A 23,535-nucleotide genomic window follows, 5' to 3' on the forward strand; every position below is an offset into this window, starting at 1 on the left:
GACGCTTTTGTCGTGTTCGCCCGTGGCCGCCGATCGTGTCACCGCTGATTGTGCGAGAGTATAGTGCTAAAGTAGTTTGCGGTACTCGGGGGAGAGAAAGCCATGGGGCTCGCGAGGGCGACCGTCTTCGCCGGCTGTCTCCTTCTCTTCCTGGCGGTCGACGCCTCAGGCAGTAAGTAAAGCGGAAAATGCGCCTCGTCGCTCATCCCCTTTTTCTGCAAAGTACTCCGATACTTTATGATCTACCCCCCTAGAGAGCTGGAACACGGCCGTTGCATCCGGCGGCGCGCGTTCGCCCCTCTTTCTATTCTTCGCTGATCACGGAAGCGCGAAAGTTATAAGATCGGAGAGCAGTACCGATTCCGTACTTTTCCTAAATAAAAAACTTTCCTCGGTTGAAAGATGTAATACGTATTGAAGGGAAGTAAGTAAACGTACTGAGAGCAAGCCGCACGTATAAGGCGATATATATCAAGAGTTTTGGATTCTATTGAAAAGAAACTGCAGAGCTCTTCTTAGTTCTTTTAGCTTCGTAACTCTTTTGTACTTCTATCCATGGCATGTAGAGCGGGAAATAGAATAGCTGAACGTTGTTCGAAATCAGAAGAAAGAAACTGTTCCCATTCTTTTACGTGCGAAATTACAAAGCAATATGTCCAGCAATATTTTTTACCCCAAGGTTTCCAAGATAACTGATAAGAATAATGATAATTAATGATAAACTAAGTTCGAATTTAATTTGAATCGATTGAGGGTTGAATGAATAAAGAAATTATCACGATATATTTAACGCGCGATACTTAAAAATGCATAATTATTTTAGCGATAAATAGTACAGTAATTATTTTAGGGGTAGTTCTTTCAAATTGTTCTAACAATTCTATTCCGATATCAACCCTTACCTATACATATATTTTGTACATACGTTAGTATTTCAACCATATTTCACATTGTACAATATAACGTTGGTTAAATTATTGATATTCCTGAAGGAGCTCGCAAAGTTGCGTCTCAGCACTCATATACGAAGATTTAAACCGCGTTCTCCCTTGCGGACCTTTCGAGAAGACCGGATGACTTCGATGAGTCTTAATTTTTCTATCAAATTAAAGATTAATGCGCGAGTGTTGATAGAAAGGGTCAACGCGCTCGCGGCGCGGTCAGGTTTGAATATCATAAGGTTATACTCGCTGTGTCAAGGATAGAGATTATCGTCGCGAATGGATGTCGAAATTACTGATATTTTCGTCAACTACAGAATCTCAAAAGATTCCTGGAACTTTATCCGCGCTATTGTTCCAGTGATTAACCATCGAGAAACTATACAGATAACGAAATGCTTCTCCTTTATATATTCATTTGTAATTCCATTGCGATTTACAAAAAATTATCTTTGACGTCAACTATCGTGACGTACTTATCTAACATGATATTAAATTCAATTCAATCTCCCTCGTGTGTAATATTATAGTGAGGGGAAAGTGCTGGCTGGGTACTTCTGTGCGCGAAATCCTTTCTCTCTTCGTCGTCTTTAACGACAGTAATTCATTCATCGACGTGATATTATTTGCATTATCGACATATAATTTTCCATTCCACGTTAAGTTACAATTCATTCCAGATTTTAATTAATAATCAAAGTCGATCCTGCGCGCGAGCTTCTTTTATGTTTGTGAATGAAGTATAGAAGTTTTTATATCGGCGAGCGCGTGTTTATTATTTTCTTATTGCCGGAGGAAGAGATTAAAGAAAATTGTTCTTTCGATTACATTGTCAGGGGTAAAGGAAGAGAATGCCCGGGGGCTTCCATTAACAAACAAGAATGCTTTAGGTTGAATTATGTTTCAAGCAAAGTAACGGCCACTAAAGTAATTTGTGGAAGGTAGTTGTGTAGGCGTATATAGAAAATCAGTTTTTCTCAATTTCCGCGAAATTGGAGCGAGTAAAGTAATGGATGAAATGAATGAAACTCTTTTTAGCCAGAGAGCCCTTTTATTCTTATAAATCACGAAAAAGGGACACTCATTAATTTACAAATGTATTCGGTGTCGCGCGTGAACAAAAATGAAATGTATGGATCCGCCGCGCGAATTGGTTAAATATTATTGTCCCATCCGGCAGGGAGCTGGTGGATAAAATGCTCATTCCGTAACTTTAATAGTCGATTATATGTTTTTGCTCTTAAACGATACGGCGAACTCACTCCCCCCTCCCCCTTCCTCGTACATATCGCTGTAGGATTGATAACGCTTTATCGTGCCTCTATAATTCTTCCTTCGATCGGTGTTGTTCGAGCTAATCTGGAGTAATCGCGCGTGTATTAGCGCACAATATACGTACACCACACAGTCACACCGAGATACACACGACGACCATTTATGATTCTTTTTACAAAGCATCTCGCGAATGCGAGACTCTCCATCACGAGAGAGAATGCTTATTCACTTTCGAACCTCATATTCCCGGCGTTTGAATGTGAAATCAAACGGGAGTTCATGAATGCGTTTCCTCTCATTTCTTTCGCGCGCGCGCGCGCGCGCGAAGTAAATTATCGGCAAAAATGAGGCTCGGAATGACAGGGGCTCGCGGGTAATCAATATATCGTTCCTGACGTGAATGCGTGCGGTCGCATTTCTAACGTGATATTGGGTGGAAGCAATTAAGCTTCGCGAAGGAGCGAAACCCCTCGACCGTGGCGCGGTGGAGTTTCCTCGCGCGTTCTAGAAGTAACGAAATAGTGGTTAAAGAGTTCGCGTATATATGGCGTATCGGTGCTCTCGGAACGAGGTCCGTATCATTGAAACGATTACAGGTCCCCCGTGTTCGACCGGACATTTGGTAAATTGATCTGACGTCCCTACATCCCAGTAAAATAGATCCGATCTGACCGTTGCGACGTAACAAACGTTCTTTCACCGCCGCGTTTTTAAGTACGTTAAAGGGAGCGTATATAAGTAACGCCGATGCATCACCGCCGTTTCTCTCGCCGCGGCTCTCTCGAGCAAAATGCCATCGAGCGCGGTGCCCCGATCGCGATCGTCGGCCATGTCGCCGCGACACGGTTTTCCAATTGCCTCGGCTACGCGGCAATCGTATTTCCCGAAACGCCAGGAAATAAAAACAATGCCGCGCGAGAGAGTTGGACGTTTTTTTTTTTTCCACATAAATTATAAATATTCCCTTTTCAAACGTAACATCTCCCCCGCTATATCGAGTCTCACCCGACGGCGCATTGAAGGCGCATTAAATTACGTGATAAATGATTACAATGGCGCGCCTGTAACGCGCGCGCGCGAGAGAAATGGAAGCGCGATTGTCGGGTTAAAAATATGAGCGGAGAATACGGGGGTTCATCGAGGAGAAAGATCGACGTTTAAACGCGCCGTGAAATAATGCCGGGAGATATAGATAACCAGCGCGCCCCTGAGCGTATGAAATATGAAAGTGGATACTCTCTCTCTCTGTCGTTCGCGCCGGCGAATTTGCATAATGCATACGTTTAAGTAATATAACGAGAACGGGGCACCTCTAATCATGCGGCGCACATCGGGGAGCAAGCATACGCCGAGAAATTATGGTTGCAATTGTTAGATTACAGCAAAATCCCGGCGAGACTCTCTCTCTCTCTCTCTCTCTCTAAGCGCGCCGGTATACATTTCATATTGTGTATACATCTGTCGACGTTGCACGATTCAGTCGACGAAATAACATTTGAACAGCGTAGCTATAAATTTAATTGGCGAGTTATATGTCCCGCGCAATTTGCGTATATAATTTTGGATTGGCTTCTTCGAGAGAAAATTTCGGCCCAAATTATCCCCTTAATTCGGTCACTGAATTTGAAATGAAAATTTCACTAAAATTTATGTAAATAATAAGGCAAAATAAATTTACCTATCTATATTTAAAGAGTAATTTACGAAATGTTTAATTGATTAAAACCTAAAAATAACCAGTTGCTTCTATAAATATCTTGTTTGTCGCTTGGAAAACTCGATTCCGAATCAAATGGTAAATAATACAGAAGAGTGGAAGAGATAGAAAGCAATTGAGAGAGATAAAAGTGCTAATACAATTTCAAAGGAATTTCTTCGTCGCACGTACCGGCAGATAAAACGTGAAATTCCGACGGTTCGGTAATAATAAACGGAAATCGCCGCACGACTATATTTATATTTCGACGAACTCGTAGATTGTCGTCAAAGTGACGACGATTAGAGGAAAAGAGATTGATCATCCCCTGTCCGCAGCATTATTGTAGAGAATTAAACAATGCACATCTTGAACGACCCTTCTTTTGGTCTATTCTCGCGCGCGAGAGGAGGCTCCCACTTTCCTCCACCATCTCCTCCTCCTCCTCTTTTCGCACGCGTCGTTCTTTATCCCTTTGTTATCCCTTTGTCCCCATTGAAGGAACGCTTCGCCCTTTCTCTTGTTGCACCTCATCTATCTATTATTCTCTTCATTTATTCGGACTCTGTTATTTTACTCTGTGTGTCTCTCTCTCTCTCTTTCCCTCCCTCCCTCCCTTTCTCTCTCTTTTTTCTTCATCATCATCTAAATAAAGTGCAATCTGAATATTTTTATTTATATATTGCGTTATCTGTCACATTATTTTTCGACAAAAAAATACTTTTTCGATTTATTCGTAAAAGAATTATCCTACGCTGTTCCCTGCGGCAATAAAAGATTCCTAGTAGAGCCTCGCTATATATGCGCACACGTTTCTAACCGAATATAAATTGTGAGGATTAGATTTAACTGCTTCCGCTGGCGAGATACTTTGATCGCTTCAACGGAAAACGCTAATTGTCGTATAACTCTTATGGATACAATTGCACGATTTGTAAATCGCTCCGCTTTCGTTTTCTGCTATTTGTTTCTGCTATTTTCGTAGAAACGATATCATTTTTGCCGAATGCAAATTAATTATACTCATCGTTTTTCGTCGGAAAAATATAATTATGCAACTCGTCTCGGTGCAAAGAGCAATTTCTTATGCCCGCTTGTTTTTCGCTTCGATTAATCTTGATATGATATTGGGTAACATTTAGAGTCGGCTAATCTGTTGTTAACGAAAAATCTATATGTTTACACGTACACTTTTTCTCATCCTATATATGTATGTACATTAGATATACTCGCGATAGAAAATCGAACTTTACGTTTGAACTTGCGAAGAATGCGAACCTAATTCCGACAGAAGTCTCAAGAAGTAGAACTATAAAATTTCGAAGACGATTAAAACAACAAATATTTATATATAATACAATAAACAAGACAAAAAATTACACAAACTGTTTACAATTGCACAAATATATTGACATAAATATAAATAAAGAAGTTAATTTAATTCCTCTCTGCACAAAAAAGTTGCTTACAGACGTAAATAATATTTTTACATATTTAAAAATTTTCCGATATTCTTTGTTCCTTTAATGCCGAGATTTTTACGATATAAATTGGGAAATAGGCGTATAAATTATAGCAAAATTGATATTAATGTTTTTGTGATACATGCAGTTTGTGAACTTTAAACTTCCGCCATAGTCGCTTAATGAACATCCGTTATTTCTTCATATTATTGACCTAATAACTTGTCTTTTATCTAAAAAATAAGTTGAGAGATACGGAGATTATATCGCTAATAAGACAACACCAATCGTCTCTTAATAGAATACAACCTTAATTTCTTCTGTATCTTATTAGAATATTCTTATTAGAACTTGATAGAATATAATATAATTAAATACAACCTAATAAAAATATTTTATATATTTATTTAATTTCATAAAATTATATAGTCAACTGTAAACTTCTGTAAACAAATAAGATTTGTCGCATTTACTGAGTCAACTATATTTAAATCATGTTATGTCTTGTTTGTGCTCGCCTATGAATTTTGCCATCAATGTTTATATTTTTCCGAATACAAGCGAGATAAAGGGGAAACAGAGATAAAGGCTAACGCGAAACGCTGACAAATATTAATATTAAATACTTATTGATAATTCTTCGTAATGTCTCATATAAAATTAATGTGTTTAATATTGCATTACATTATGAAATACATAATTAATATAATGTCTGTGTGATATTTGAAAAATATTCAATATTTACCATACATATATTTAAAAGTCGTGCATAATAACATATAACAACAAATGTAATAAATGGCCCTTTGGGGTACTTAACGCGCAAATCGAAAGATTCGCCGGACTAAAAAGAGCGTAACGTAAATGTCAAATTACTACATGTACTGCAATTGATTGATACGTTACCTTTTATAGCTCCTGCTCAAAGAGTCGCTTCGGCTTCGTTCGAATCAATTTAAATGTTAAAGGGTGAAACTATTGTGGCACACCGTTAAATCCGCCAGTCCGCGGCCACCGACACGCTCTATCGAACAAAAATGGAAGTTCCATGGTCCAGGGTCAAGGAAGTCACGATTAACAGCAACGTTATCAACGTTCGACCCTAGCACCGAGTTCACTCGATGCATAAATATATTTTTTTCGACGTAATCTGTGCGTCAGGCATAATAGATTATGGCTCGTCTGTTTTTTTTTCTTTCACTTGAGTCCGTATTTCGATCAAATTCGAAAATTATAAAGTAATGTCAAGTTAAATACAAAGAAAGTTTTATTTTTTTCGTTTTGTTATATGCTCTCCGTTTTTATCGTTCTCCTTGTCATATTTATCTGCAAACACATTTTTAATTAGTGCAAAAAAAGAAGAATCATTTCCATTCACCTTACCGTGCAATTTGTGTTACTTCAGTGTTAACATAATTAATATTAAATACGTATACTCTTAAAATTATTACTAGAAACTGGTATATAATTTTCTTTTTTCGTTACAGAAACATGTACAGTCGGCTGCCATGGAAGTAAGTGTAATATTTTTATAAACTGTATGAGAGAAATATTGTCGTGATTAAAACAGATAAGATACTTTTTCTTCTCGCCAGTGAGTAATAAATCGAACAAAATTCTTTACTTCAACCAAACTGGCAGTCTTTATTTAAAAAGCACAACGCGTTTCAAGTCCGTTGTCATCTGAGGTGATCGCACATCGCACCACCGAACACCACACGAATATGACTCTTCAATCGTTTATTACCATTCGACACACAAAACACGTAAGCGTTCGTAGACTCATTGCTGCCACACTGTGTACAATGAAGTGTTTTGCAAGCGTTTAAATGTAATATACGCACTTGATAAGGACCGGAATCTCGGTTGAAACGCGTTGTGCTTTTTAAATAAAAACTGCCAGTTTGGTTGAAGTAAAAGATTTTGTTCGATTGTCATGATTATTTTCAAAAAGGACAAAAAGTCTCATTGAATAAATTGAGATTAGAAAATTTTTTACAATGTAGGTAAATGATTTCGTGATAGATTTAACTTATACGTTTTTTTGCGTGATTTTTTCAGTGCACGGAGGTAAAGCCTATCAGGAAGGACACACATATATATACGATTTGGAAGGAACGTCTGTGACATCGGTCCCCGATGCTCAGGGTGACGCTACCTTGAAGCTGAAAGGTACCGTTGAATTGTCAGTGAAGCCTGACTGCATTCGGCAGATCCGATTGAAGGGCGTATCAATCAATGGAGCCGTAAGTATTTTTTTATCTACTGTTACATCATGTGTTTCCTAAAATATTTGTGCTATAAATATCGCAAAAGATATATATCCGAGGAAGACAGTAGAAATAGAGTAGAAATATGAGGCCCGGGGGTGTGATTTCGATCTTTTTCAGCGATATTAAAGACTTTTTAATCTAATTACGTTTAAATGAATCCCCGTAATAAAAACTTTTCATTTACGCTGCTCTCAGCAGGAATTAATCTGTGATAGTTTATATGATTTGTGTTTTCAATATAATGCACATGAAATTTATGATATAAACACATTACACTCTTATCTTTTTTATTACAAGTTACGAGCATAGTAGATAAATTTGTTTCACATATTGCGAGAGAATACCAGAAGTGCAAGTGTGTGAAAGTATACGTATGCTATCTTTTAGCCAATATCGCTGCCAGATGTTGAAAAGCACGCGCTGCAATTTAACTATCACGATGGCCATATCGATACGGAGGTCTGTATCGAACCCGGTGACTCGCAGGCGTCTCTTAACATCAAAAGAGCGGTCACTTCCTTATTCCAATCAGCTGTCATACAAGAATCTGGCTCTACAACTCATCACGAGGTACAATCGTCTCAATTCATTTATCGTATATTAAAGTTTCAGTAGAGAGTTATGTCGATATAACGCAATTGTCTGTTATATTTTTAGATCGACGTGTTCGGCGGTTGTCCAACTGACTTCTCTTTCCACAAAGACGGCGACTCGTTGGTTATCCACAAGGAGAGGGATCTGATCCGTTGCTCCTATCGCGAGAGCATCAGGCACGGTCCCGTGTCCGCGATCTACGATCAGAAATCCGACATCCAATCGGCCCCGTTGCTGTCGTCGCATCAGAAGATCGAGCAACGTTTCAAGCGCGGTATCCTCAACAAAGCAACCTCGGCCGAGACGTACAAGTTGAAACCCTGGAGCAACGGAGACATAGGCGCCAAGACCATCGTGCAGACCACTCTGACGCTCAAGGGTGAGAAGGGCGATAGCCCGAACGCCCCGGTTTCCCAGCCGAAATCCTTGATCTTCGAAGCGCCGCATCCCGTGGTCAAATCGTCGCCCGACAGCATCGCCGCGGCCGTAAAGGCAGCGAGCGCCGAAGAGCACGACGGCGTAAAGCACGACGCGGCGGAAAAGTTCGCGCAACTCGTCAAAGTCCTTCGTCTCAGCAGCAAGAACGACATTTTCACGATCTACCAGAAGGTGAAAAATGGCAACGGCTTCGACAAAGTCCTGGACAAGAAGATCTTCCTGGATGCCCTCTTCCGCGCCGGAAGTGGTGAGGCAGCAGAGGTGAGCGTGGATCTGCTAAAGAGTCACGAGCTTTCCGGGGTCCAAGCGCTTGTGTTCTACGCGAGTCTCGCTCTCGTCAATCACGTGAACCTACCATCGGTGACCGCGGTCACCTCGCTTCTTGATCAACAAAACTTACCGCGCCTCGGCTACCTTGGAGTCGGTCAGGTGATCGGCAAGTACTGCCAAGAGCACCCTTGCGAGAACGTGGCCGAAGTCAAGCAGGCCGTCCACAAGATCCGCGAGAAGGTCGGCAACGGGAAGGCGAAGACCAGAGAACAAGAGAATCTCATAGTCTCGGCTTTGAAGGCGCTGGGTAACACCAAGTACCTTGACGACGCCACTCTGCAGAAAGTGGTTGGCATCGCCGAGGACAAGAACGTCCGCAATCGAGTCAGGGTAGCCGCGATCGAGACTCTGCCTACCCGTTGCACCATGAAATGGAAAAATGTCCTTCTGAAGGTCTTGGGCAATCGCGAGGAAGACAGCGAGATCAGAATCAAGTCTTATCTGGCTTTGGTCGCTTGTCCCTGCCCCCACGTCGCTGAAGGTCTCAAGGAGACTTTGGACAAGGAAACGGTCAATCAAGTTGGATCCTTCATTCAGAGCCATTTGCGTAATCTGCGAGCGTCCGCTGATCCGAGCAAAGCCGAGGCGAAAAGGCATCTCGGCCAGATCAAGCCACGAATCAAATTCCCAGAGGACTTCCGCAAGTTTTCCTTCAACAATGAACTATCGTACAATGTAGGCGGTATTGGAGTCGGTTCCGCCGCGGAGAGCAATGTCATCTACAGCCAGAGTAGCTTCGTGCCACGCTCCCTCAATCTAAACTTGACCACCGAGATATTCGGAAGATCTTTCAACTTCTTGGAGCTTAATACGCGCATCGAGAATCTCGACAGATTGATCGAGCATTACTTTGGACCCAAGGGTCGCTTCACGCAGGACGAAGCGGAAGATTTGGTGGAAAAGGGAGTGGACAGGGCAGAGAACGTCATTAACTACATCAAAGAGAAGGTCGGCAAACTGCGTAGCAAGCGTGAAGTCAAGCAGGGAGAACTCGACAAATTCGCCAAAGGTGTGAAATTAAGGAACAATGAGGTAGACCAGCAGCTCGACTTCGACCTATCCGTCAAACTGTTCGGTGTCGAATTGGCCTATCTGACTTACGACGGCAATCCCACGCAGGTCACGCCAGAGCACATTATCGACAAGGTGTTCGACAACCTTGAGGACGGAATCAACAAGATAAAGAAGTTTGATTGCAATGTGCAAAATCACATGCAGTTCCTCGACGCAGAGGTCGTCTATCCGACAAATCTCGGTTTGGCTCTCTCTCTCGGCGTAATCGGCACCAGCGTGGTCCATATAAAAACATACGGCAGGGTCGATGTTCCGGCTATCATAAAGAATCCGAACAACGCCGATGTACATTTTGGCTTGGAGCCCAGTGCCTCTATTCGTATTGCTAGTAACTTGGTCGTTAAAGGATTCAATGTGGAGTCCGGTATGAAACTCATCAGCACGTTACATACTGACACGGCGTCCGACATAACGGTGAAACTATTGGACGGCAAGGGTGTCGACGTAGTTGTCGGGATGCCGAAGAAGAAAGAGGAACTCATAAGTATTAGTAGCGAGATTCTGTTGAGCTCCGGCGATACATATAAAGCTGCCAAGTTCGGTAAGGGTAAGGTATATAAAGACTGCTTCGAGCAGCTGTCCAGTGTTCTGGGTATAACAGTTTGCGGCCACGTAGAATTCCCCGTTGATAGCATCGAGTCGGTGCAGAAGAGAGCATTCTTCCCACTGAACGGCCCGTCGAAGTTCAGCATTAGCCATGAAAACAATGACTTATCCACTATCCACCTCAAGATCTACCACGACAAGACACCCAAGTCTAGATCGTTTGAAATCTTGTTGGAGACGCCAAACAGCAAAACTAACAGACGCGTGTCTTTCATCGCTGAAGCCGCCGTCGAGCCTAACAAGCGCGCCAAACTATCTTTCGATTCTCCCTTCAAGAAAGCCTCTGTCGAAGCGGTAATAAAAGAAGAACCTCAAGAACGCTCGCTTACAGTTACCGTGCACAACGATAACCAGGAGTACTACGGGCGCGTCGGTCTTTTGGCCAGCGGTGCCAAGTATAAGCCGATCTTGGAGTACAAGGTACCGGAGCATATCGAGAAGTTGGCAGGTGCCAAATCCGGATCGAAGACGTCCCGCGGCGGTCAGCAATACGAGGTGCAAGGTACCGTAGAGGTAGTCGATCAGGATGGTGGCAAGAAATACGTATTCGACAATGTAGCCCTCGTCGCGAGTGGTCAGAAGCTCGTCGGTCTCGACGGTTACGTTCACTCCGCGGAAAACGCCGCCAACTTGGACATGAAGGTGAACTACGGCGAAGAATCCGTCGCTCTCAAGTTGGACGCGAAGAAAAAAGATGATAGTTATTTCTCGATCAGCGTCTCGGCGTTGCCATCGAAGGATCCCAATATCGGGTTCAATATGCAGTCCGAAATCCACAGGGAACCGTACGCGTATAAGTATAATCTGGTCTTCGTTCACGGCCCGGATCAGAACTCCAAGATAAACCGTTTCACCCTCGAGCATGAGGCTATCGCCAAACCGAACCAGGACGGGCTGAACTTCATCGTGGGTGGCTCCACCAAGATCTCATATCCTGCCGTGAAGCTGGAATTGGAGCTCGAAGGTAAGATCAAACCTACAGAGGTAAAGGGCAAGATCGGGATCGTTTATGATAAATTCAAGTTCGGCTCGAAGCTGTCCGCCGAGCAGAACAAAGTCAAGGTAGGCGACTACGAGGTCGAATTCGAAGCCGAGCTTTTGCAGAACAGCATCAAATTGGAGTCCAAGCGTACGATTATCGATCCGCACAAGAGCAAATATAAGAACAAGCTCGAGCTTGTACCGGGAGGTAAATACGAGGCCGATGCACTGGTGACGTATAATCGGGACAAGAATAACAAGAACGTGAACTTTGAGATAGACAGTGACCTGAAGCTGGACGGCAAAAAGGCCAAAGTTTTCGGCAGTTTGAACGTCGAGCGTCCCAATAGTGTTCAGTCACAGGCGTACGTCATCGTCGGCGACGTCAAGTACGTTGACTTCCTATTGAAGGCCCAGCAACTGGACGCGAATCCTCAAGGCAGTCTGACTTTGAATGTGAAGAATTATTTGGATGTCGCAGGACAGTTATCGATGCAGAATGGCAAAGGCAAGGTACATCTCAACATTGACTTGCCGAAGATCAACCGGAAGATCAAGGGAACCGGCGACTTGGCGATATCCGGCACACAGTACAACGGTGACTTTGAGCTTCTACTCGACGCGGAGAAGGATCCGAACAAGCGCATCAAGCTATCCACTGCGAACGACATAAAGAAGAACGCCATCGATACGAAGAACGTGCTTGAGGTAATGAATAATAAATTCGAGCTGAACGGCAAGGGCAAGTTGGATGGTACCACAAACGAAGGCGAGCTGGCCGCCGAAGCGGACGTCACTCTGCCGAACGGTCGTCGTCTGGCTGGCAATTTCAAGCGTACGTCCAAGAAGGATAATAACAACAAGTACATTATCGACATAGCCGGCGAGTTAGAAGACCAGGAATCTAAGGGCGGCAAAACGCGAAAGATCACAGCTAGTCAAAAACTCCGCGACGTCGATTTCAAAACGTACGCGTTCCAGGGCGATGCCCAATTGAAGGCCGTCAACTCCGATGGCAACACCGCAGAAGTCGAGTTGAAAGCCAAGAATCTCCTCGACACCGACGGCTACAAAAAGGTGCAAGGGATCAGCCTGATTCTGTCGAGCTCGCGTTTGTCGCAACCGTTCAATCTGCAATTGGAATTTAATGAGCGCGATAATGGCGAACTGTCCTTCAACGGTGCCTCTTCCTACGGCAAGGACTTCCAGCTGAAGGTAAGCGTATAATTTTGATATCTCTCTTGTCGTAGACACGAGCGGCGAGTGTCTATAAAACTAGACGCGTAAATATACGTTTTATCGTTCGCAGAGTTCCGAAAATCTCGTTCCCGGCAACGAGATTGACAAGCCCTGCACGATCAAAGGCAACGCGGAGCTGATATTGCCGTCGGAGAAATTGCGTAACGTCAAGCTCGACTACGCGTACGATCTGCTGATCCAACCCGAGACGGCCGGTGTCTTCGATCTGAAGGGATCGACGAAGCTCACTTACAACGACGACAAATCCGTCAAGATCGAGGGCGCCTTCAAGAGCTCCGGAATTAGCGACGGCGAGCATCCCTACGAGAGCGATCTGCAACTCGATCTGGCCATTCTCAAGATCCCGCCTATCACTTTCCACGATCACGCCAAGTACGAACCCAGCGGCGACAAGGTGACGATTACCAGCAACTCGATCGTCAAATACGACCAGAAGGAGATCACCTTCGCGCTCAACCCTCTCACGATTAATCGCGATTTGACGTACATTGACGTGAAGGCCAAGGCCACCACTCCGTACCAGAAGCTGAACAACATCGACCTTGAACTCAAGCACGAGGTACCGTGGTTTTTTTTTTCTTTTTATTATTCTTCGTATTTAGAAAAAAACTTCTCACCTAAGATCTAAACTGAGATCCCTCGCGTCTCGCTGATTACGATCCGGCTAACTGAATCATGTGCAAATATCTCGGGATCATTCCGGTCAGATATTACTCTCCCGGGATACCCCATGCTGCGTCATTTATAATAGTTTACCGCTGGTGACGTAAGCAGCGTGTACTGTTTAAAGACGAAATAAAGTTTACGGTGACCCCGACGAGATTGCCGCGGGATGGCACTATCTATCTATCACGCGCATCTAATTTTTCCTCTATTTATCCTTTGAAGAGAGAACAGGGCGGACACGTAAGGAAAACCGACGCAGTCTTGCAGCTCAACGATGCGAAGCACACCTTGCACAGTGAAATTCGAGGCGGCAACCTCTCTCCGATGGTATACATCACTGTTACTTGCCCAGACACCGAGGGACACGTGAAATTCAACAAGCTTGGCGACCAGGAATACAAAGGTAACTTTCATCGGATTCAAGCAAAACTGTGTCATATTGCCTGTTTTACAATCTTCCTTTGAGAAATATAAATATATAAATACGCTGTACATTTTTATTTAGAAAAAACAGCCTAGACGTACTTCTAAATGATACACGAGCTTATTGACAAATTTCGTTTTCAGGCGAATGGAAGCTCAAGACGCCGAAAGGCTTCGTCACTGCCGACGGACACGTCAAGCTGCAGAGCATCGACGATTTCATCATTAGTTATAATTGGGACAGCGACAAGCTCAAGCATCGTAAGATGCACGCCGAAATCACCAACAGTCCCACCGCCAAGACTGGCAGGCGAATAATCATCACCGTCACCAGCGACGGTAAAAACATCGTGACCGGAAGGTACGTTTCATCCCGTATGATGTAGAACGACGAAACGTGCCGATCAATTCGCGAAACAATGTGAACCCACGTCATATCTTAACGTTAATATAATGAGACCAATGATAACTCGGGACGAGAAAATAATTTCTACGAACGCGCGAAGACGAGGCCGGGACGTTCGGGGACGTTAGGAATTGTCTACAATTTGCTTTCTTGACAGTCTTGACTCCCATTAGCGATCCTCTGTCACTTCTGCTACGGTCGATATTCCCGCAGTAATTATAAACGATGTTTTCCGACGGCGATATGGATATACATCTCTCGCGCGTAACGTAAATGATCGATCGTTCTCTACGCGGCGACAAAACAAAGAATAAAAGATATCTTCGAGCAATTAACTGGAGGACGCGAGGTCGTTTTCAAAGGAGATCAGAGATACGGCAGAAGTCGTATCTCCGTTCGGCCCGCTATGTAATTTCATCGATTCACCCCGCTAAAATTAATTCAAGTGGCTTCCGAGAATACATTTTCCAACTGCCAGTCTTTTTTATTCGCGTCCCATCAAAATCGCCCTCGATCGAATCGTAAAACGTAAAAAGGGGTTACGCGGTTTAGTCGAAAATGTAGAGTATTATCGATCGTACGGTCGTTATAAAAAGCATTAAAAACAGTTATTCTCATCGGTTAGTAAAAATATCGATGTATCATTCGAATAAGAGGAACGATAAAAAAAACGGGGACGTCGCGCGCAATTCTGACCGACGTTTAGTTTTCTTGGGATAGAAGTACAAGTTTGTTCTGTATCTCCCGGAGATATATTGTCGCCTATAAACACAATTTCACGAAGAGAGTTCGGAAAATGTTGAAAGTTAAAATGAAACGTATATAAACGTAGAGGAACAACGCGATGCGCGAAAGAAAGGAAAACGAATGTATTTATGATAAGATTGGCGATTTGTTCGCAGCACGAACTACAAGAGGCGCGACGAGGCCGGCAAAATCACCGTCGAGGGAAGTGGCAATCTCAAGATAGGCGAGGACACGAGGAGCTCCTCCTTCAAGTACACCCGCCAGCAATTGACTCGCGAGAAGGACGGCGAATCCGGTGTGCTAATCGTCCTGAACGCCAAGTTCGATCCGGCGGCTATTGTGGGCGAGGTGAAGCTCTCGAACAAGGAGCTCCTCGTTTTCAATAGCTATTGCGAACAGAGCAAGGATTGCGCTCATTTCAAACTTCAATCGAGCTACGACACCGACAGTAAGTCAAATTTCGTGCCGGGTTGATTATTTCCCTCGGAAAAGAGGATAGCGATCATTATGAGAGAGAGGCAGCTTGTGTACGTTGGCCCGTATTCTGAAACAGCATTTATCAAGCGAGATTTGGTTTAGATTGTTCGTAATCAAATATTTCGTTCCTTCGATCTCCCCATTTATTTTTACAGACTCGCAATTTGCAATATTCCTCTTCTCAAATTTTCATTTTCGTCATTTCTCTTTTCTTAACGGTCTAATATTGGAAAATAGATAACCGTAGAAAATTTATGGTCGGTGAAATAAAGCAACAATATGTTGTTATTATATTATATAATAAGGCTATTATAATAATATATTATTATAATGCTTTACAATAACGCTGCTAAGCGAATATAAAATATTAATAATTTGATATTAGAGTGTACGTGTTGGTGTGTGTGTGTGTATACGTGTGCGCTCTCATTTAATCTCGATGAAACGAAAATTACAACGCGAGTTCTGCAATATACCGTAATAAAAAGCCTTTCATAAATAAATATCGGTATAGGTATATGGCGCTCCTGTGGAAAATACGTCGTATCTCGACGATACGCCGCGCCGCCTTGCTTCGCGTGCCCGTGGGCCGGACCTTTTATTAAGATACTCTTCGTCGCAACGTACCTGAATTCGTAAAAATGCAAAGGAGGGATACGAGGAAAAAGACCGTATATGATAATAATAAACCCCCATCGCGCGCGGTCGCGTCAAGAGGACACCGAACGGTATCGTTCCCCGGGCGGCGTCTCCCAGGAAATCATCCCTTATCCGCAGCCCCCATTCATACACGCGGATCCAACCTATTCCGGATAATTAGAGAAACTCCCGACAGTGGACCCCGTCCACTGATAACGCGTATGGCCATACCGTATTGTCCTCGCCGCACCGTCTCCAGTTCTCTACCGTGTGTATGTTTCGCATGAGTGCGCAACACGTCGCAATATCCCCGTGTGTGCACGTACGCACGTGCACCCGTTTGAAATTTCGCAGGGGAGGATACACACCTGCCTTGTGCTACAACCCCCCTACCGCGCGGATCTCGGTCGATAGGCGATTCTATTCTCGCGTGATCTGCGCTTAATTCGTGCCTCGCCTCAGTTATTAATAGAGCTCTGGAATTGCATCCCTATACGTGACGACGTGACGCGGCTGGTGGTGGTGGTGGTGGAGTACGGGTGCAAGCGACGGCGGCGTGCCGCCGCATTAACTCGAGCACACAATTCATTCTTTTTTTTTACCCTTCTGTCCTCTCTCCCTCTCTCTCTCTTTTCTCTCTTTTTTTCCCGTCTTTTTTTCTCGCTCGATGAAATCGCGTCGTGAGGATCGCGATGCGAGAAGACAGGCGTGACCACCACTGCGGGTGGCGACGGGTGGTGGTGGCGGAGTTACACGGGGCGATACACAAGGGAAAAAAAAGGAAGAAGTTGCCCGCCGGTGCGGAATGACGTCACGCCGCAAGGGCGTGTGCTCCGCTGACGTACACGCGTCTTAATCCTTTCTAGCACCGCGATGACGTGTAGCGCGATAAAGTTTACTTCGTTTTATTTTTTTTCCTCCATCCTCCCCCACACCTTTCCCTCCCTCGGGATCAATTTGGCGGTTGTGGCCTGTCAAGGGCCTCGAGAGTTAACGGAAATGAAATTTCCGCGATTAACATTGAGAGTAGCGCGGGGCTGCCTGTATGTAAAAATTGGGACAACGAGTTTCCAATGAGAGCATTAGTACATTGTGTTCCTTTTACGATTGTCCAACGGTAGCCTGTGAAATACGTACTCCTCGTCCTCTTACGATTTTATCACAATTGTCGATTTCAATTAATTTTACGTGATAATAATTTCACAATTTAATATTCATTAGAAATTCCCAATTACTGTTAATTGTTTGATAGATGTCAAAAACAGTAAAGTCGAGAAAAATGGATCGACGTACACGAAAAATATTATACGATAAAAGTCGCGGGTGAAGGGATTACTTAATTTAAAAATGTATCTCTTCCGTCATTTTCTAGTTTCGACTTTTTTCTCAAGACAATTTTTATAATTCATGTTCCCGTGTTTGTTTCACAGATAAGAGCTACATGAATCACGATTTAACGGTGGAAGTAGACCTGAAGAAATTCAACGTGCCAGCTGAATTCGGATTGAAGACAAGCACCGAAGCCAAAGGGTCCAGTCTCGATCACTCTGCCAACTTGTACTTACACTCGTCGAAGGACAAGTCCCAGTATGCCTATAAACTCTACATTCACCCCAAGGAAAGCGGTAAGAAATCCCGCGCTTCTCTATTATAGTAACTTTTGTTAATTAAGGAGATAAATATAACGTGCGCAATTGCGCGCGATACTCTTAAAATCGATCCTGCTGGGGTGAAAAAATTAAGAATCGTCGCTTTCTTTTTTTACAGCTGCCATTCTGACTTTGCCCAGTCGCGAACTGGCCGTTATTGGCACATTTGACTTGCCGAAGACGAAGCAAACCGGAGCGTTCAAGGTCGACGTCTCCGTTTACTTGGACAGAAAGAACAAACCGTCCGACAAGACTGCTCTAATTGCCAGCGGTGACGTTAATATCGAAAAGAACAGCGGATCTATCAGCGGAGAGGTCAAATTCGTATATCCATCTCAGCCAAAGGTATCGGATATATTTACATAGCGAGATTTCTAAATCTATACGTAAAAATCACACTGAATAACGTCCAAAACTTTTAAATTTACGTGTAAAAATTACATCGAATGACATTTGATGTTAAACAAAAATTTAACTAAAAATGCATTTCCAATTTGCTTCCAATTTTTGCGCGAATAAGGTCAAAGCTTTTATATAAAACTAGCGAGAGAGTGAGAGTGAGAGAGAGAGAGAGAGAGAGAGAGAGAGAGAGAGAGAGAGAGAGAGAGAGAGAGAGAGAGAGAGAGAGAGAGAACCCACCTCGGCAAAGCCTTTATTGTCGATTTTCTCGCAATCTAGTGAGAACGTCGAGTTTCATCGAGCCACTCGGCTATAAAAAGGGCAATGTAATACGTTCTCTGTCGATTTACCTCTGCATGTTCAGCTTGTTTTTTTATTTTGATCACATTCTCGCAATTTCAAGCCAATTACCAATTAAATAGTTCGCTTGATTTGGTTTTCAAATCACATCGAATGTGATTCTGTTTGTCAGGATATGGCAGTGAAAGGTAAACTTCACTACGGCGGCGAACACCTGCTTGACGCGAACGTAGATATCGATGTCTTCGCCAAGAAAACGCAAAAGATCAACGTGGTGGCAAAACTAAACCGACAAAATATCAACAAGGGTCACAACGTCTCCAGCGTGATCGAAGTGAGCAGCCGTGGGCAACAACTCAAAGTCGACCTGAAATCGCACGTAGCGATCTCGGAATACCAATTTGGTTTTGGCAGTATACTGTCGTACACGGACGTGAATCAGAAGCCGAAGAGTTTGGGCGTTCTGTTCTCTGCGAATCCCACGGAAATGTATCTTCTTGTAACTTCGCCTAATAAAGAACTTCTTCAACTCAACTCAAGACTAAAATTAAGCCAAAGCGTGCAGAAGTTTGACGCGGAAGTCGCGATTCTGGGCAACAAACCTATTGTAATTAACTTCGAAGGGCATGATTGGAATAGCTTCACTTATACGGAATACCAAGGTAAAAAATTTATTTCGAATTAAACATTGTACTCAGAGGATATTATATATATTTTTTTTTGTTTTAATGACGTATCTTTATATTATATATCTTTATATTATATATAAGATATAATAATAATTAATTATCATTAATTATTATCTATTAATTTTTTAATAAAATGTATGTGCAATAATAAATTATCGCGAATTTATTATTATATTTGCTTTTAATATAAAATGTCAAAAGTCATTGATTGTATTTTAAATCGTATATAAGTTTACGCGAATCCGATGTTTTCCCTCAGATCCCAATGAGAAGTTCGTCGCGAACGGGCGCGTTGTGCTCGGACAACTGGCCGAAATTCATGCCGACGCTTTCAAGGATGGAGTGAAGAAGGATCTGTTCCACGCTTTATTCCACCTTGATGAAGAGAAGTTCCTCAAACCTGACTTTGGCTACAACAAGGACAATATTGTCTACGCGCTCGTAAGTACATTTTCGTGCGATGTGATAATTGTAGTATTGCTTTACTGACTTTATTGATATAATTTAGATTTAGCTTTATTAATATAATTTATTGATATATAATTTAGGAACATTGTCGAGTGCGCGAGTCATTGAAACAGCTCAAGGACGTCTCCAATGATATAGTCAACGAAGCAGTAAAAGAATTGACAGATCTTGTAGAACATTTGAAGAAGGCCCAGCCGAACCTCAAACCACTCTTGGACTATTACGAAACCGAACTGAACAAACTGAAGAATGAACTCAACGCTGACCAGACCATCAAAGACATACAAGCTACTTTGTAAGAATTTAATAATTTTTTTTTCGATTTTACATCGTACAATTTTATATAAATTTAGGAAAGGTAATAATAAAGACATTTGTAACAATCCTGCATATATAATAACTACACATTTATGATATATATATATATATATATATATATATATATATATATAAAATAACATATCAACATGTAAATATCCTTATAAGTTGAAATTTATATCAGTCGTGGATCCCGTTGAGTTGCCACGCGCGTAATATCGATCGTATTCTTCCAGGAACAAGTACTTCGGAGCTATTATCACGGCCATCACGGATACCATAAAGCAAGCAAACGCGCAATTAAACGAACTTCGGAAAGAATACGCTGAAGTACTCGCCAAGCTCGAAGACGTATGGAAGAAGGTTTATCCTCAGCTAAAAGAATCCTACAACAAGATAGCTAATGCGTACATAAATGTCGTCGATAGCATCGCCAATGTTTCGATGGCCTACTTCAAGGCACTGCTCACCTTGATTAATGAACATCAGAAGGAGCTGAAGGAATTAGCGACAGTGGCTGCGGAGCTCATTCAGGACGTTGCTAAGATCGTATTCAAAGCCGCCACTCAGATCAGGAAAGACGTTGAAGAATTCGTCCTCATGTTGAGAAATCAAATGCAAGCCTTACCAATCTTCGACATCGCAAAGGAGCAATTCCAAAATATCGTGAACTTCCAAATTCCGGAAGCCGTGTTGGCCTCCATTCACGAACTCAGCGAGGTCATAAAGGCCATGCTACCGACTGACGAACTTCGACAGCTCTTCAGCGCTACTTATGAATACATCATAAAGCACGTCAAACACGAGAAAGTAAGTTTCCCTACCCGTCTTACGTTGTATTTTGCCATTTCAGACAGTACGCTTCGAACGGTACCGAAATTACTAAAATAGCAAACGTCTTGAAATAATAAAATGCTATCGTCCCGCGCAGGTCGATAATACCAATGAGATCAAGAAGATCTATGATCATGCGGTCGATGCCATTGTGTCCCTCATCAAGCTTCTGGAATCTAGCGGCGTCTTGGACAACATGTTAGATAACTTGTTTGAAGCTCATCTTCCCGTTGAGCTTGAAATGTTAGCAAAATTGCCAGCGATCACCTCAGTCAAAGTATCTCTCGTCAATCTGATACGTAATAACGAATTACCATCGGCCGCGGATCTCTACTACGCCTACAGGTCTTTTCTCTTCTACTTTATCTACTTTAATTTTCGTTTTATTACGTATTATTTTCCTGTGAATTGCGAGATTTCACGTTTATCAAAATTAAAAAATAAACGTTACACCTTTTGCTGCAAGAATGCTAATCAATGTTAATAATTTTTTGTACTTTAAACAGACCAACTCTGTTGCTTTCCGACATCATACCTCCCTTCAGCAAATTCGGCGTCGTCGTCGACGGAGGACATATCTTCACCTTTGACGGCAATCATCTCAGTATGCCCGGCGATTGCACCTATATTTTGGCCCAGGACATGCAGGACGGCAATTTCTCCGTTGTCGCCAACTTCAACAAAGGGAATCTCGTTAGCGTAACCGTTACGGAGCCTAAAGAGAGCATCACGCTGAAGAACAATGGCAACGTATGTTTATTTCTCTTATCTCTTAACCAATTTCCTATAGCGGCGGCAAGTTACGTCGGTGGATATGTGACATGAATTGAGAACGGGGTAAATGAGTTGGAGAAAGGGAAACGTGAAAGGGAGAAAGGGAGAAAGGGAGATAGGGTGGGTAGGGGGTGAAACCACCAGACCACTCTCATACGGTATTCCGTGTACGAGTCTCATAATGCAATCCCGTATTGAACTGTAACTCTGTAAGTTTGCTGGGGGGCTCCAAACTTTGCTGACAAGTCAAACCCTATTATCCTCGCGTTGCTTCCCTTATAGACGGACCGAGCGAGGAAGGAATAAAAATCGCCCCGTTGTTCGTCTTGCGCGCGGGTTCCGTTGCCGATCTCTCAAAGCCTGCGCTTCCCGCAATTTCCACACGTTCATTTTTGCGTTTTCGCGTTTCTTTTTAAGAAATCCGTCTAGCTCTCTCGACGTTCACGCGCACGCGACTGCATTTCGCGCGTTTCTCTATTTTTTTTCCAGATCTTGGTAAACAGCAAACCGGCTGATTTCCCAGCCAGCACGAAGAATCTGCGCGCGTTCCTCGTTTACACGACTATGAACATAAAGTCTAACTACGGTGTGCACGTCCTATGCACTCGCAAGCAATCTATGCTTTGCACGGTCCGGGTGTCCGGCTTTTATCACGGAAAATTACGCGGTCTTCTCGGTGATGGCAACAACGAATATTACGACGACTACACGTTGCCGTCTGGAAAGGTGAGTGTAGCTTGTTTTACTGTTAAATAAATTGCCTCTCGTGCAGAATATCAGAGGCGAAAGGACGGTTGTACTGTCGCATAATATTTCTTAGAAAGATTTTGTTAACAATAATTTCATAATTTATTTTTTAATTATAATCGATTAAAGAAAAATGGCCACTTTGCATATACCGAATAATATAGATAAAAAATATTCTCTCCTTCTGAAATTAATTCTATTATGAGAAGGGTTGGAATTGATATCTTAAGTACGCTGGAAGTGAAATGAAAAATGTACACACACGTTATAAATATTTAATATAAGCTCGTCCCTTATTTTCTCGGCGTCGCGCTTCTATTCATAAGGCCTTGCGGTAATATCGCCAGACTATAAATCATGTTCTTGGTTATACTTTTGTATACTTTTATTCAAAAGTTTTCGCTTCGATCAATAGACAAATGTGTACGTGGAACGGCATTCTTTTCCGAAGGGATCACGAATTCCCGAGGGGATCAGTATTTCTTTCGTTGCGAGATAGATATCTAAGTCCGTAGTTTGCGCGCGAAACTGGGAAACAGTTAACGTTTCTCTATAATCTGCGTTTCTTAAGTGGAAAGATGAAGTTACGTCATATTTCAGTATGCAAACATTTCGTCTTCTGTCCGCGAGAATAAAATTGAATGTTCTACTTTCGAAAGTAAAAGTAAATATGACGAGTGTTTTACAACAAAAGGATCTTACATCGTAAAGGGTATTAGAAATTGCAGTGCTTGCAGTGATCTTTAAAAGCGCCTTTCTCGCAATTGAAACAGATTACCGAGAGCGAGACTGAATTTGCTAACGGGTACAAACTGAAGCCCGATTGCGCGGCTGTGAACGCGATCGATCACAAGGCGAAGCAACGTAATCCAATCTGCACTGACTACTTCTCCGGCCAGAAGTCTCCGTTGAAGTAAGTACATTCGCCATTTAAAAAGACACGATTAAATCGAATTGTCAGATTTACATAGAGAAAATATAATGCCACAAAAATTTAGCTGTTTCGGATAAAAAATTAAAATTAGCATTGCTTTAATTTGCCCAGTTCTTCAGATGTTTGATAAAGTA

The 23,535-nt window shown here is 42.7% G+C and overlaps 2 protein-coding genes across 4 annotated transcripts in view; one reads left to right on the forward strand and one right to left on the reverse strand.

The window, feature by feature from the left end:
• Window positions 1–23,535, reverse strand: part of LOC143907023 (BTB/POZ domain-containing protein 7) — a 52,710-nt gene that overhangs the window by 3,672 nt on the left and 25,503 nt on the right. Inside the window, exon 10 of one of the 3 annotated variants that reach the window (XR_013259704.1) lies at window positions 6,282–6,399. The exons of 1 other annotated variant lie outside the window; for it this stretch is intronic. Coding sequence is in view for 1 of the 2 variants with exons in the window: in XM_077423497.1 (XP_077279623.1) it covers window positions 6,660–6,701 (42 nt within the window). In the remaining variant the exon portion in view is untranslated. Of the gene's footprint in view, window positions 1–6,281; window positions 6,400–6,430; window positions 6,702–23,535 lie in introns of those variants that run through there. One more of the 3 variants, XM_077423497.1, reaches the window with a different exon arrangement.
• Window positions 1–23,535, forward strand: part of Apolpp (retinoid- and fatty-acid binding glycoprotein apolipophorin) — a 26,401-nt gene continuing 2,866 nt past the window's right edge. Inside the window, exons 1-19 of the mRNA XM_077423491.1 lie at window positions 1–172; window positions 6,863–6,889; window positions 7,437–7,621; window positions 8,036–8,218; window positions 8,306–12,886; window positions 12,981–13,490; window positions 13,820–14,000; window positions 14,165–14,381; window positions 15,329–15,621; window positions 17,720–17,914; window positions 18,057–18,283; window positions 18,810–19,299; window positions 19,586–19,767; window positions 19,875–20,089; window positions 20,349–20,922; window positions 21,044–21,291; window positions 21,453–21,696; window positions 22,210–22,446; window positions 23,241–23,380. Of these exons, the coding sequence (XP_077279617.1) occupies window positions 103–172; window positions 6,863–6,889; window positions 7,437–7,621; window positions 8,036–8,218; window positions 8,306–12,886; window positions 12,981–13,490; window positions 13,820–14,000; window positions 14,165–14,381; window positions 15,329–15,621; window positions 17,720–17,914; window positions 18,057–18,283; window positions 18,810–19,299; window positions 19,586–19,767; window positions 19,875–20,089; window positions 20,349–20,922; window positions 21,044–21,291; window positions 21,453–21,696; window positions 22,210–22,446; window positions 23,241–23,380 (8,999 nt within the window). The 5' untranslated portion in view covers window positions 1–102. The remainder of the gene's footprint in view (window positions 173–6,862; window positions 6,890–7,436; window positions 7,622–8,035; window positions 8,219–8,305; window positions 12,887–12,980; window positions 13,491–13,819; window positions 14,001–14,164; window positions 14,382–15,328; window positions 15,622–17,719; window positions 17,915–18,056; window positions 18,284–18,809; window positions 19,300–19,585; window positions 19,768–19,874; window positions 20,090–20,348; window positions 20,923–21,043; window positions 21,292–21,452; window positions 21,697–22,209; window positions 22,447–23,240; window positions 23,381–23,535) is intronic.

The sequence above is a fragment of the Temnothorax americanus genome, unplaced genomic scaffold (assembly GCF_048541705.1).
Source record: "Temnothorax americanus isolate GAGA-0224 unplaced genomic scaffold, ASM4854170v1 Scaffold8, whole genome shotgun sequence".
Lineage (NCBI taxonomy): Eukaryota > Metazoa > Arthropoda > Insecta > Hymenoptera > Formicidae > Temnothorax > Temnothorax americanus.